At 44.5% G+C, this 12,501-nt stretch overlaps 1 protein-coding gene across 3 annotated transcripts in view; it reads left to right on the top strand.

Annotated features, from left to right (window-relative positions):
* Positions 1-3,152: 3,152 nt before the first annotated feature.
* Positions 3,153-12,501, top strand: part of LOC106566704 (kinesin heavy chain) — a 28,725-nt gene continuing 19,376 nt past the window's right edge. For 2 of the 3 annotated variants that reach the window (XM_014135002.2, XM_014135001.2), the window contains exons 1-15: positions 3,154-3,740; positions 5,254-5,341; positions 5,625-5,698; positions 5,977-6,081; positions 6,219-6,267; positions 6,381-6,436; positions 6,595-6,682; positions 7,280-7,404; positions 7,735-7,839; positions 8,167-8,315; positions 8,926-9,074; positions 9,442-9,626; positions 9,820-9,888; positions 11,478-11,684; positions 11,919-12,065. In XM_014135002.2, coding sequence (XP_013990477.2) covers positions 3,612-3,740; positions 5,254-5,341; positions 5,625-5,698; positions 5,977-6,081; positions 6,219-6,267; positions 6,381-6,436; positions 6,595-6,682; positions 7,280-7,404; positions 7,735-7,839; positions 8,167-8,315; positions 8,926-9,074; positions 9,442-9,626; positions 9,820-9,888; positions 11,478-11,684; positions 11,919-12,065 — 1,725 coding nt within the window. In that variant the 5' untranslated portion in view covers positions 3,154-3,611. Of the gene's footprint in view, positions 3,741-5,253; positions 5,342-5,624; positions 5,699-5,976; positions 6,082-6,218; positions 6,268-6,380; positions 6,437-6,594; positions 6,683-7,279; positions 7,405-7,734; positions 7,840-8,166; positions 8,316-8,925; positions 9,075-9,441; positions 9,627-9,819; positions 9,889-11,477; positions 11,685-11,918; positions 12,066-12,501 lie in introns of all 3 variants that reach the window. The other variant, XM_014135003.2, reaches the window with a different exon arrangement.

Here is a 12,501-nt window from a genome sequence, read left to right as displayed (position 1 = left end):
GGTAGGGGGAGTAAAATACCAGTGTGACGAATTCAAACCCATGCCGACTCTGGCGTACATGTGTGCCAGGATCAACGGCTGTAACCACTGGACCACACAGGCCACTGTTTTCCACTCCTGACACAAGCCTTGTCCTGTGATTTTGAAATATCTGTATCTTCCTTCTTCAGCTCAACATGGCACCACCCTCAGAGGGAGAAAAGCCAATCTCCTTACAGGAAACAGACAGCTCCGCCCCTCAGGAGGATATTCCAGCCAATCGGCTTACCCCAGAGGCTGCGCCCAGCCCCTGTCCTGCCCTGGCCCCCGTGTCCCAGCGTGGAGAGGGCTCCGTGGTGAGCGTCCTGGACCCCTACGCTTCCTTCATGGACACTATCTACACCTCCTTCCTCCAGGTCAGTGCTAAAGAGCAGGAAGCAGTTCAGTCTGGGGCAGATGCCTTCGGTGCCTTACCGCCCTCCTACCCTGAGGAGCGCCGTTCCCCCTCCGCTCTTCTCCCTCAGGCCAGTGCCCCCCTCTCCCTGAGCCCTCGTCAAGCCTGCACCCTGAGGAACCCGAACCTGTCCCGGCTCAATATGGAGGCAGCCCACTCCCCCGCTCAGGGCACCCCCAAACCCAGCAACGATGGCTCCACCACGCCCCCGCAGAACAAATTGGAGTTCCCAGAGGGTCACACTAACCCTACTCTGCTTCCCATCTACCTGGAGGAAGCCAAGACGGACTCGTACAGCCAGGTTGTGTCAGATCGGCAGGGGGACAGACCCCAGGCAGGGTACCAGAGTCCCAGAGACGGGAGCAGCCGCCCCAAGGAGGAGACTGGGGGTCTGCAGCACACGGAGCAGGGCAGGGTGAGTCTGGCTGTTGTTTCCTTTAGTTTCTTGTAATGATTTAAACAGTCATAAAGGATCCCTGAAACCATCTGCCAAGGATGTCTTTCTTTTACCACTGCATGGCTAAAAATGCCATTTAGCCACAGCATTGCATATTGCATTACAAGCAGTGAAAGATTGTGATGTAATTTGTTATTGATTTCAGTGTCCTTTTCCCCTTTCAGAACCAAACTGCACAAATGGGAGGAGCCAGAAGAGGCAGGAAAAGGAAACAAACGTGAGCTCATTTTGATTCTCTACTTGAATCATTGATAACGATGAGCACCGATTTACTATTCTGCCCAACTTTTCCTTAGAACAATGAAATGTAATACCAGTGTAAATATACTGATTATTGTGTGTGTTTAAAAAAAAATTCAGGCTACAGAATGTGCTAGAGGACTTCAGAGAACTGGATTCTCCAGCCCTAGAGGAAACTAAACCCAGGGTAAAACACTAGACCACCCCACAACCCTTAACTTCATTGGACCTATTATATCAGTGCGTGTTGCGTCATCTCAGTTTCTAACAGCAGTGCAGTTTGTCCCTTAGTGTCTGCCCTCCAGACTGCTAATGATGATGTGATGTGTGTCTGTGTTGTAGGTGGTGCTGCTGAAGCCTGAGAGGTCGGTCCGGGGCAGGAGGCGGCGGGGAGCCAGGTCCCAGAGACAGTGACAGGAGCAGGTTCACCCCACCCCTATCACTGCTTTATATTGTTCAAGCGCCCCCACTCTGTTTTTCAACTGCACTAATATATTGTCATGCCAACCTCTTACCTTTTTGAATGGGAGTGATCTAGATGAAAAAATGAAAAATAGTTATGTGGATGCTTTCACTTAGGTCCTCTCTTAAGTCTGTGTGGTTGCTTGACGTTGTGATTGATTGAGATCCGTTATGATGTAAGTGTTAGAATTATGTCTACAAAAAACTGCACTGTTTCTCAGTGTGTTTACTGTGAGTCAGGATAAGAGTATCTACTTGAATGACCTACATTTGCGCTCTGTTAGAGATTGTATGATGTCTGTGTGGTTTGTGTACATTTGGGTGTTCAAGATGCTCAAGGTAGAAGTTGCCCCTGACCACAGATCTAGAATCAGATTACCTGGGGTGTGTGTGTGTGTGTGTGTGTGTGTGTGTGTGTGTGTGTGTGTGTGTGTGTGTGTGTGTGTGTGTGTGTGTGTGTGTGTGTGTGTGTGTGTCACCAAGCAGATGAGTTAGCCAGCTAAGTGTACTGCCTAAATAATCTGAAGTCACATTTCAAGTTCATAAAGATAGATGTGAAATTGGCAAGACTCGACACTTCCGACAACCCACATTCAAGATAAGCTTTCTTATAGAACCTGCTCTATAGAACCTGCTCTATATGGTGGTCATGCTTTGTGATGCACCCCTCTGTATGTTCTCTGTGGTGTGTTTAGTAAACGATGCACATTTCAATTAGGTCCTTTCACAGGGGAATGGCTGATGGAAAAAGTGTGAGATATGTGTGGGTTTTTAACTCAATGTATTTTTGGGTGGGATGTAGTTGTACTTTCTCTCGTTGTCCTTCAGATCGCTGTGCTATACACTATTACAGCCCAGTAAGGCTGGCGTATCTTATTTAAATGAAAAGAAGCAGATTATGCAATTTCTACACTTGGAGATTTGTAAATATGTACAGTTAATGTGTTTTATTTTATATTGTTAGAGACAATGAATTGTGAATTTTCGGGGAATTGTAATTAAGTATTTTCTCATTCTACCCTTGCTTTCAATACTTATGTTAAAATAATATTAAATTGTTGACTGTAGCTTTCTTTTTATATGGGAGTCTTTTTTTATTTAATATTAAACTATTTACAGAAAATGTGCCTCCTTGTTTGATGTTGGCAGCTTAAATCTACTGAATTATCTAGCCAGTAACCACCCTCTTATTTGCAAAATTATAAGTGTTGCATCAGTAGAAAGGACCACGAGCCCAAACTCAGCTTTTGATCAATAAATGTAATTCCTTCCCATCGTGAATGTGGTTAGCTTTACATTCCGGGAAGAATGCCTTCCTAGCAGAGAGAAGAAACAATCCAAATGACAAACGTTCACAATTGAAAAAGCAACATAATTTACTTAAGTCTTCGTTGCATATGAAACCTTTCATTTATATATATAGTTGAATCAAGCAGTTGATTCCATAAGACGACATAGGCGTACGTAAATGACGTGATGATTCTGCTGATAGGCTACATCCGGTGTCTGGATGCTGATATAGATGCTGAGGCGGGTACCACTTTAAAGGGAAGAGACAGACCACGCCCTACGCTCCACACAATAAAGCAGTCTCACCTTCAACCAGCCTGACCGACTGTGCCGCCATCTATCTGACAACGACACATCTGAGAAAAACATCCGTGACTACGTCCATCTTTCAAGATTTAGCCAGAGGAGGAATTTGGCACAAAATCTATATATTCTTACAAGGATGTAACCCTTGCGATTTTAATTAGAATTTATATGCATGGCGTATTTTTGCTGCGACATGCTCGAAGCATCATTTTTGGCCTCTAAATTGTAGTTTATCTGTTGTCAACTGTCAAGCTTTACCTCTTGAGTTGAAATATTGTTCTACCTTTAAGACATACGTTTAAGGACTTTTCTGGTTGCACCTTAGCAGATCGTTCATTCATTATTTTACGATCGACGGGCTGCAAATTGCTTTAATCTGATTGTCGATTAGTTTATTCCAAAAGCATCCATTGAATTTGCGCAATGGCCGATGTAACCTCAGAATGTAATATCAAAGTTTTGTGTCGCTTTCGCCCCCTGAATCAATCGGAGATTCTGCGTGGGGATCAATTTATCCCTACATTTCAAGGAGATGACAGTGTCAACGTTGGGGTAAGACGCTTTGTTTCTCATATGCTCATTAATAAAAAATTAACCTGTTATGTTTTCGTTTGGACTGCCAATAATAACAATGATTTGTGATTGAAATTAGGCCTACTTGATAATTTACAATCGTTATTACTGCGTAGCCTAGCCTGTAAAGGCAAATGTGATTGTATTCAGTAAGACATCAGTTGAGCATTCAGTGCAGTCGGCTCAGTGTAGGGCCATTTACTGGTTTCTGCAGTTACATCGGGCCCCATATTCGATACCAACTTACATGAACCTTTTCCTTGCTTTGGCTATGAATAACATACATGAAAACGGGTAGAAGATACTGCAGACCTATTTCAATGATCTACCTAGCCTGCATATAATATTGCTTTGATTATCGGGGAGATGATCAGGATAAAACATTCAGGCTGCTGTTATTCGTGTTGTAATGATTTGGTTCTTAGGTAATGGCAATGGTACATTAGATGTATGTACAGGGAATGTAGATACTGTAAGCCCCTGATCAATGCCAGTACATAAAACACAGTGTCGCTTAATCACTCCCTCTTCAGACAGGCCTACAAGTCTTTATGGGTCCATCCGGGCCAGGACAGAGTGGAATGAGAGGGTGGATTCATTTAGAGCTTAGCTAAGGATGTTCATGGAAACCTTAGACTGACCTCTTCAGTCATAATTCTTAACAATGGGCCAAGAACCTGTTCTCTTATTGCACATGGAGGAGAGGATCAATATCATTCTACTGTTTAGAACTGATCCACTCTTCTCTGTGCCAGACTGACTGCCACCCTGTGGACAATGATTTTGTCATGGGGATGCGTCTGTAGTGCTAGTGATCAGATACTCTTCTGTTTTTCTAAAAGGATTGACATTCAATATATTATAGGCCTACAATGCACATTTGAATGATCCTCTATGCATTCTGAATGATTTCCATATTTGAAGACCTGCCGTGTTAAAATTCAGTCTGAGTCAAGCTCTTGGTTATGTGTCATCTGCTTCAGTCAATGATAGCCTATATGACATCATTTCCCAAAGGCTTACATGACTAGCATGTGGTGAAGAGACAAGCAGGGTTGCATTCAAGATCACATCATTGTGAAATGATTCTAAACCTTTTTGGTAGGCACTGAGCAGATTAAACACTATGCCCTCCAAGCTCTATCCTAGGACGTTTTGGAAACAGGATTATTTCTCTACGGTTTTGGTTTTGGTCCTTATTGTCTCTGACCTTTTTTCATCTGTCCCTTTAATTGATTCAGTGATTGACAAACATATATCGTCTATCACTATCCATAAATAAGGAACCAAGAACAAACTTGATTGCGTTTCCATTGTTTGTTTGTTTGGCATATACACTATACATGAAATAACAATGCTAATTGGAAAGACAATTGGAGACAAGAAAATGTCCCTCATTATGTCTAGGCTATATCTTGCTTCATCTTGGTCTGTGTAGTTACAGCTACCATTTTTGGTTTACGAAATGGCCTAATGTCTTTGTGTCTCCCAGGGGCGGTCCTATGTGTTCGACCGGGTTTTTCCCACCAACACTACTCAGGAGCAGGTCTACAATGCCTGTGCTAAGCAAATTGTCAAGGGTAAGGACCAGATACTGTCAACAATGGCAGAACAACATCCACATGCAGTCTATGGAGGTGTATTAGAGAGATAAAAGAGAAATCGACATGGGGTTTTGACTCATCATTTGATTAAACCAGTCGGTGACATCACACAGTATTACTTGCTGCCGTTGTTTCCCATACTTGTGTTCATATTAAATGTTGTTGGTGTCTTTCTTATTTTCAGACTTGAAGGCCTGAAGAAATTCTTTCATTTGTATAATTTCCTCAAATGATCTTGGTTTTCTCTCTGTTTATATAGATGTGCTGGGTGGATACAATGGCACTATTTTCGCATATGGACAGACTGCCTCTGGGAAGACTCACACCATGGAGGTACAGTGGGAGTCATTACAATGATGAAGAAAATGAATATACATAATCCAGTATTTTCAAATACTTTTTATCTTCTGAAAAAGTGATGATCTCACATTATGAAATAACTCCATAAATCAGCATAAATATGGCTTCAGTTTGGTTTCAATCAAAATGTAATACCCCGGATCTTGCTTTGGGGGCATTTGTACCCCCTCTGGTAAACGTTTTGGAAAAACACTGCTGGTAATATGAGGATTTTAAACACCAGAGACTGACTGCACCGTATGTCTTTATAGGGAAAACTGCATGACCCCAATCAGATGGGCATCATCCCCAGGATTGCAGAGGACATCTTCAACCATATCTTTGGCATGGATGAGAACCTGGAGTTCCACATCAAGGTTTGGATTCATCTCCATCTCCTCATCCAAATTTAGGATGATACCACAATGACTCAGTGGCATTAAGTATTGCTCTTACAATTAGCCACAGCATGTTTGACTTTTGATTGTGATTATCTTCTCTTTCCTCTACTAAGGTTTCATATTTTGAAGTCTATATGGACAAAATTCGTGATCTCCTGGATGGTTTGTACACAGTTTACCGAAATGTTATATACCAAGTCCACATCCAATGCCATTACTGAGCCAAATCTTCTTCAAAGACTGCCTCCTCTAAAGGTTATTTATTTATCTTGTAGTGACCAAGACTAACCTGGCTGTTCATGAGGATAAGAACAAGATCCCATATGTAAAGGTGGGTTTACCAATGCCAACCATACCTAACTACCCCAACATCTGTTTAGAACTGTGCATTAGATTTTCCAATGAAAAAGGAGCATGCATATTCATTATTAACCATTTATTATCTCACTCCTCTGTCATCCCTGTCTCCCCCCTTCCCCACTCCCTCAGGGTTGCACTGAGCGCTTTGTGTCCAGCCCTGATGAGGTCATGGATGTCATTGACGAGGGGAAAAACAACCGCCATGTTGCCGTGACCAGTAAGCCTTCAGAATGTTTCATTCCACCACTATCCATCTAAGCAGAGAATCCAGTGCCATGTTTTTCTGCTAGCAGGAGAGTTGCATGGTTAGTGAAGTGTATGGTGACAGTTCAGCCTAGTGACTCATTATGGCTTATATAGCATCACTTCTTCCCACTTGTATAGATACAAGCAGTATCTCTACGTATATGGAGGACCTTCTCAATTACAAGGGTCCAACTGGGTGTCTGCTGGCTAATGTAATGCTGACTCACTATAGCATAGTCATAACACTGTAATGGGCTCAGGTCTGCTGATAATGAGTTGGTACTATAAGATAGGAGCAGCTAAATAACATGAGCCTTTATTCTGGGCACTGTAGGTCGCATCAGGAGAATGACTCCGATATTGGTCCTATCCCGAAATGGTTCTTATAGAGTACATTGCGTACTCTCATTTGCATCGTATATCAGTGAGAAACTTGCATTATTGATCCAGAAAAGCATTGATTCTGCCCATCAAAATAAACAAAACACACGTAAATCCCTTAATACACTGTAGGCTTATTTTGTGCAAAGATGCTCATTCGACTCCATGTTGTTCTCTCTCCTCATAGACATGAATGAGCACAGCTCTCGCAGTCACAGCATCTTCCTGATCAACATCAAGCAGGAGCATACGGAGACGGAGCAGAAGCTGTGTGGGAAACTCTATCTGGTGGACTTGGCTGGTAGTGAGAAGGTAAGACCTGTCTGTCTGTCTGTCTGCCTGTCTGTCTGGTTTACCTGGCTGGGCTAAGGTGAGAGAGACTATGGGCCGCTAAAGCCATTTCTCCTCTGCATACGCCATTGTAGCAGCATCGGCAGCAGCATTTCTCAGAACCAAGAGATGATGTATGGAGCTATGTCCACATGGACACTGGCAGATTTTAGTGACCTTTCCATGGGTCATTAAGTCACAGTCAGTAATTCAGTTTCTCCATCTCTCCCTCTCTCTGTTTCTCTCTGTTTCTCTCTCTCTGTTTCTCTCTCTCTCGCTCTCTGTCTCTCTCTGGCTCTCTCTCTCTCTCAGGTCAGCAAAACCGGTGCTGCGGGCGCCGTCCTTGATGAGGCCAAAAACATCAATAAGTCTCTGTCCGCTCTGGGCAACGTGATATCTGCTCTGGCTGAAGGGACGGTGAGTCCAGTACACAGCCGTCCACCTTACTTATCATTCATCCCAGCACCTCCAGCACCTCCACACATCCATCCGTATCAACTTACTGCACATTCATCTCCAAGCCACCATGCCAACCCAACCCATGGACCTGCTAAGGAAAGTTCACAACTCTGTGCCAACCCATCTGAAGCCTAGTCGATGCCAACTCACTACTCACCACACACACCAATGCCAACCTTCTCCTGGCCTTACTCTGCCAGCACGGTTAATCAAATGCTGCATTTGTACTCCTACTTCCCTGTCTCTTACTCACTTTATCTCTTCTTCCTCTGTTTTATTTGGCAGAAAACTCACGTGCCGTACCGTGACAGCAAGATGACCCGTATTCTGCAGGACTCTCTGGGGGGAAACTGTAGGACAACCATGTTCATCTGCTGCTCCCCCTCCAGCTACAACGATGCCGAAACCAAATCCACCCTGATGTTCGGACAACGGTAACAAACCCTCAGCCCACTCTGTCTTCTCCCTACACTGATAATGATGTTCGGACAACGGTAACAAACCCTCAGCCCACTCTGTCTTCTCCCTACACTGATAATGATGTTCGGACAACGGTAACAAACCCTCAGCCCACTCTGTCTTCTCCCTACACTGATAATGATGTTCGGACAACGGTAACAAACCCTCAGCCCACTCTGTCTTCTCCCTACACTGATAATGATGTTCGGACCTAACAAACTCAACTTTTAAGTGACACGGTAAAACTCAGCACTCTGTCTTCTCCCTACACTGATAATGATCTCAATTTTCCCTACATGAAGTGTTCTAAAGCACTCTGTCTTCTCCCTACACTGATAATGTGCTCATTTAGCAGGTTCTACACTCTGCTCACAGTTCTACTCAAACACGGTCAATGTGTTATCATGTCCGTAGTCAAAGGATTTTGATTACAGTGTTTCCTAAACCCGTATTCATAATCTATTGCTCCAGAATAAATATACAGTATATACTGTATAAACCTGTATTATATTATCCCCACTATAATGAATACAATCTGTGACTGCATCACTATGGCATTAACCCACATTCGCTCTACCTTCACAGTGCTAAGACCATCAGGAACACGGCGTCCGTCAACCTGGAGCTGACGGCCGATCAGTGGAAGAGGAAGTACGAAAAGGAGAAGGAGAAGAACAAGACCATGAAGGAGACCATCCAGAGGCTGGAGGCTGAGCTCAACCGCTGGAGGAACGGTTAGACTTACTGAGAGATAAAAGAGTTTACTGGAGTGAAACATTCTATAGGTCATAATTACATTCCTAGTTTATTACATTTGATTCTTCTTAATTACAGTTTTTTTTCACAATGTTGATTAATTTACAGTCTTAATATACTTTGCCTTGCAAAATGCTTGCCTTGCATATTCTTGATACGCCTATAACTCTGTTTACCTAAGGATGGGAACAAGGCACATCGTGTCAGCACACTTATGTTCCAGGAAAAAGCTTGTCTTAGCTTCTCTAGACAGATGAATAGGAAGACCATTCTCTTAAGAGCTGACATAGGCTGCTGACCCATCATCTCCTTTCTCCATCCTCTCCACTCTTCATGCTCCTTCAGGGGAGAACGTTCCTGAGACGGAGAGGACCACTGCTGACGTGGTGCGTCTGGAGTCGGTGGAGGAGCGGAGCCCCGTGATGATCCTGGACAACGACACCTCCTCCATCGTGGTGCGCATCTCGGAGGAGGAGCGTCAGAAATACGAGGAGGAGATCCGCAAGCTCTACAAGCAGCTGGACGACAAGGTTAGTGCCTGTTCAAACACACACACACACACACATACACACACACTCATTGGGGGGTATGGAGATATACACATGCACACACTGTATACAAAAAACCAAAGTAGACCAGTATCCTTTAAAACAAACAGTACAGTGTCCTCAATTCATTTCCACCAGTAGCCTGAGTGACCATAGTGTGTGTGTGTCTCCACAGGATGATGAGATCAACCTGCAGTGTCAGTTGGTTGAGAAACTGAAGGAGCAGATGCTGGATCAGGATGAGGTGAACTCTCTCGGACACACACTCTGTTCCCCTCGCTGTCTGTATCTCTGTTCTCCTCTCTGTCTGTATCTCTGTTCCCCTATCTGTCTGTATCTCTGTTCTCCTCTCTGTCTGTATCTCTGTTCCCCTCTCTGTCTGTATCTCTGTTCCCCTCTCTGTCTGTATCTCTGTTCCCCTCTCTGTCTGTATCTCTGTTCCCCTCTCTGTCTGTATCTCTGTTCCCCTCTCTGTCTGTATCTCTGTTCCCCTCTCTGTCTGTATCTCTGTTCCCCTCTCTGTCTGTATCTCTGTTCCCCTCTCTGTCTGTATCTCTGTGTCTGTATCTCTGTTCTCCTCTCTGTCTGTATCTCTGTTCCCCTCTCTGTCTGTATCTCTGTTCCCCTCTCTGTCTGTATCTCTGTTCCCCTCTCTGTCTGTATCTCTGTTCCCCTCTCTGTCTGTATCTCTGTTCCCCTCTCTGTCTGTATCTCTGTTCCCCTCTCTGTCTGTATCTCTGTTCTCCTCTCTGTCTGTATCTCTGTGTCTGTATCTCTGTTCTCCTCTCTGTCTGTATCTCTGTTCCCCTCTCTGTCTGTATCTCTATTCTCCTCTCTGTCTGTATCTCTGTTCTCCTCTCTGTCTGTATCTCTGTTCCCCTCTCTGTCTGTATCTCTGTTCCCCTCTCTGTCTGTATCTCTGTTCTCCTCTCTGTCTGTATCTCTGTTCTCCTCTCTGTCTGTATCTCTGTTCCCCTCTCTGTCTGTATCTCTGTTCCCCTCTCTGTCTGTATCTCTGTTCCCCTCTCTGTCTGTATCTCTGTTCCCCTCTCTGTCTGTATCTCTGTTCCCCTCTCTGTCTGTATCTCTGTTCCCCTCTCTGTCTGTATCTCTGTTCTCCTCTCTGTCTGTATCTCTGTGTCTGTATCTCTGTTCCCCTCTCTGTCTGTATCTCTGTGCCCCTCTCTGTCTGTATCTCTGTTCCCCTCTCTGTCTGTGTCTTTGTTTGTATCTCTGTCTGTATCTCTGTCTGTATCTCTGTCCAGGCATCTCTTGGCAACGCGAAGGTCTTCTTCACAAATGTATTGTGATACAAATCTTGATGATCCTGAATCTAAACATGTTGGTAATATAGGTAGTATATAGTGCTCTTTGTGTTAGGGACACTAGGGGGAGTGGTGGTAGAGGTGACGTCTAATGGGGATTCAAAGTCAGTGCATGTGCACTAGGTCTATACAGAAAGTAGTAGAATTATAACCAAGCAAACAAATAGCCTGGAATCCTCTCCATATCCTACCCAATATATGTGATAATCTGATACATTTGACTGTATAAGCCATTTCCTACCCTTTCAGTTAGCCGGCAAATCTCTTTCAATAGATCAGTTGTCATAGCAGTAGGGATGACTCCCAGGCCATCTGTGTGTGCCTTGTGTGTGGTTGTGTGTGTGTACTGTGTGTGGTTGTGTGTGTGTACTGTGTGTGGTTGTGTACTGTATGTGTACTGTGTGTGAATATTACTTATATTGTGTGTTGTCTGTATACTGTGTTCCTACATATGATCATGTTTGTGAGGCTGTGTTTATGTGATCGTTATCACTCGCTCTCTCTCCAGCTGCTGGCATCTTCTCGAGGGGATGGGGACAAGGTGCAGGCAGAGCTGGGTCGTCTGCAGGTGGAGAGCAGCTGTGCCAAGACAGAGGTGAAGGAGGTGCTGCAGGCCCTGGAGGAGCTGGCCATCAACTACGACCAGAAGAGCCAGGAGGTGGAGGAGAAGGGCCTGCAGAACCAGCTGCTGGCCGACCAGTTGGCCCAGAAGATGGTGGGTCAGCAGGGCATAGAAATACATGCCATAGAGTGGACACAAAGTCTACTATGAACTTCTATAAAGTCTTGTATGAAGTCTTTATGGATTCTTTGCTCTACTTGAACTTACCAGAGGTCTGCCAACGTGATGGCATTACTTAGCTGACATTTTTGCATAAGTAAATCTGTAGCCTATGTCTCTCGTTTATTCCATTCATCCCTCTCTCCTTCCTACCTGTCTGCTGTGCAGGCCAGTCTGATGGAGCTGGAGGCGGAGCTATCCCACATGCAGGAAGTGAGTGGTCAGCAGAGGAAGCGCATCGCTGACGTCCTCAACGGCCTGATGAGGGACCTAAGTGAGTTCAGCACCATTGTGGGCAACGGGGAGATCAAGCTGGTGAGTTAATTACATCTCATACTGCTCTCCTCTGGAACTGCTGAGACGTAGAACAATTAGGTAGATTAGTAGCAGAGGAGGTTGGTGAGGGAAGGACAGCTCATAATAATGATGGAATGGAGTGAATGGAATGGTATCAAACACATCGAAAACCAAGTGTTTGAAGTGTTTGAGACGATTCCATACATTATGTTCCAGCCATTACAATGAGCCCGTCCTCCCCATTTATAGTGCCACCAGCCACCACTGATGGGCAGAGAGAGAGGTTTTGTATACAGTATACTCTTCAGCTTAGGAGCCACCGCTCCATCTTTAAAATCCACCCTGTCCGCCCCCTCTCTCATCCCTGCATCTCTCTCCCTCTGTGTACTTTTCTTTCAATCCCTCGCCCTCATTTTCTCTAATCTGTCATTCTCTCTCTCTCTCTCTCTCTCTC

The sequence above is a fragment of the Salmo salar genome, chromosome ssa13 (genome assembly GCF_905237065.1).
Source record: "Salmo salar chromosome ssa13, Ssal_v3.1, whole genome shotgun sequence".
Lineage (NCBI taxonomy): Eukaryota > Metazoa > Chordata > Actinopteri > Salmoniformes > Salmonidae > Salmo > Salmo salar.
The sequence above is the reverse complement of the archived record's forward strand: the minus strand, read 5'-3'. Positions and strand labels throughout refer to the sequence as shown.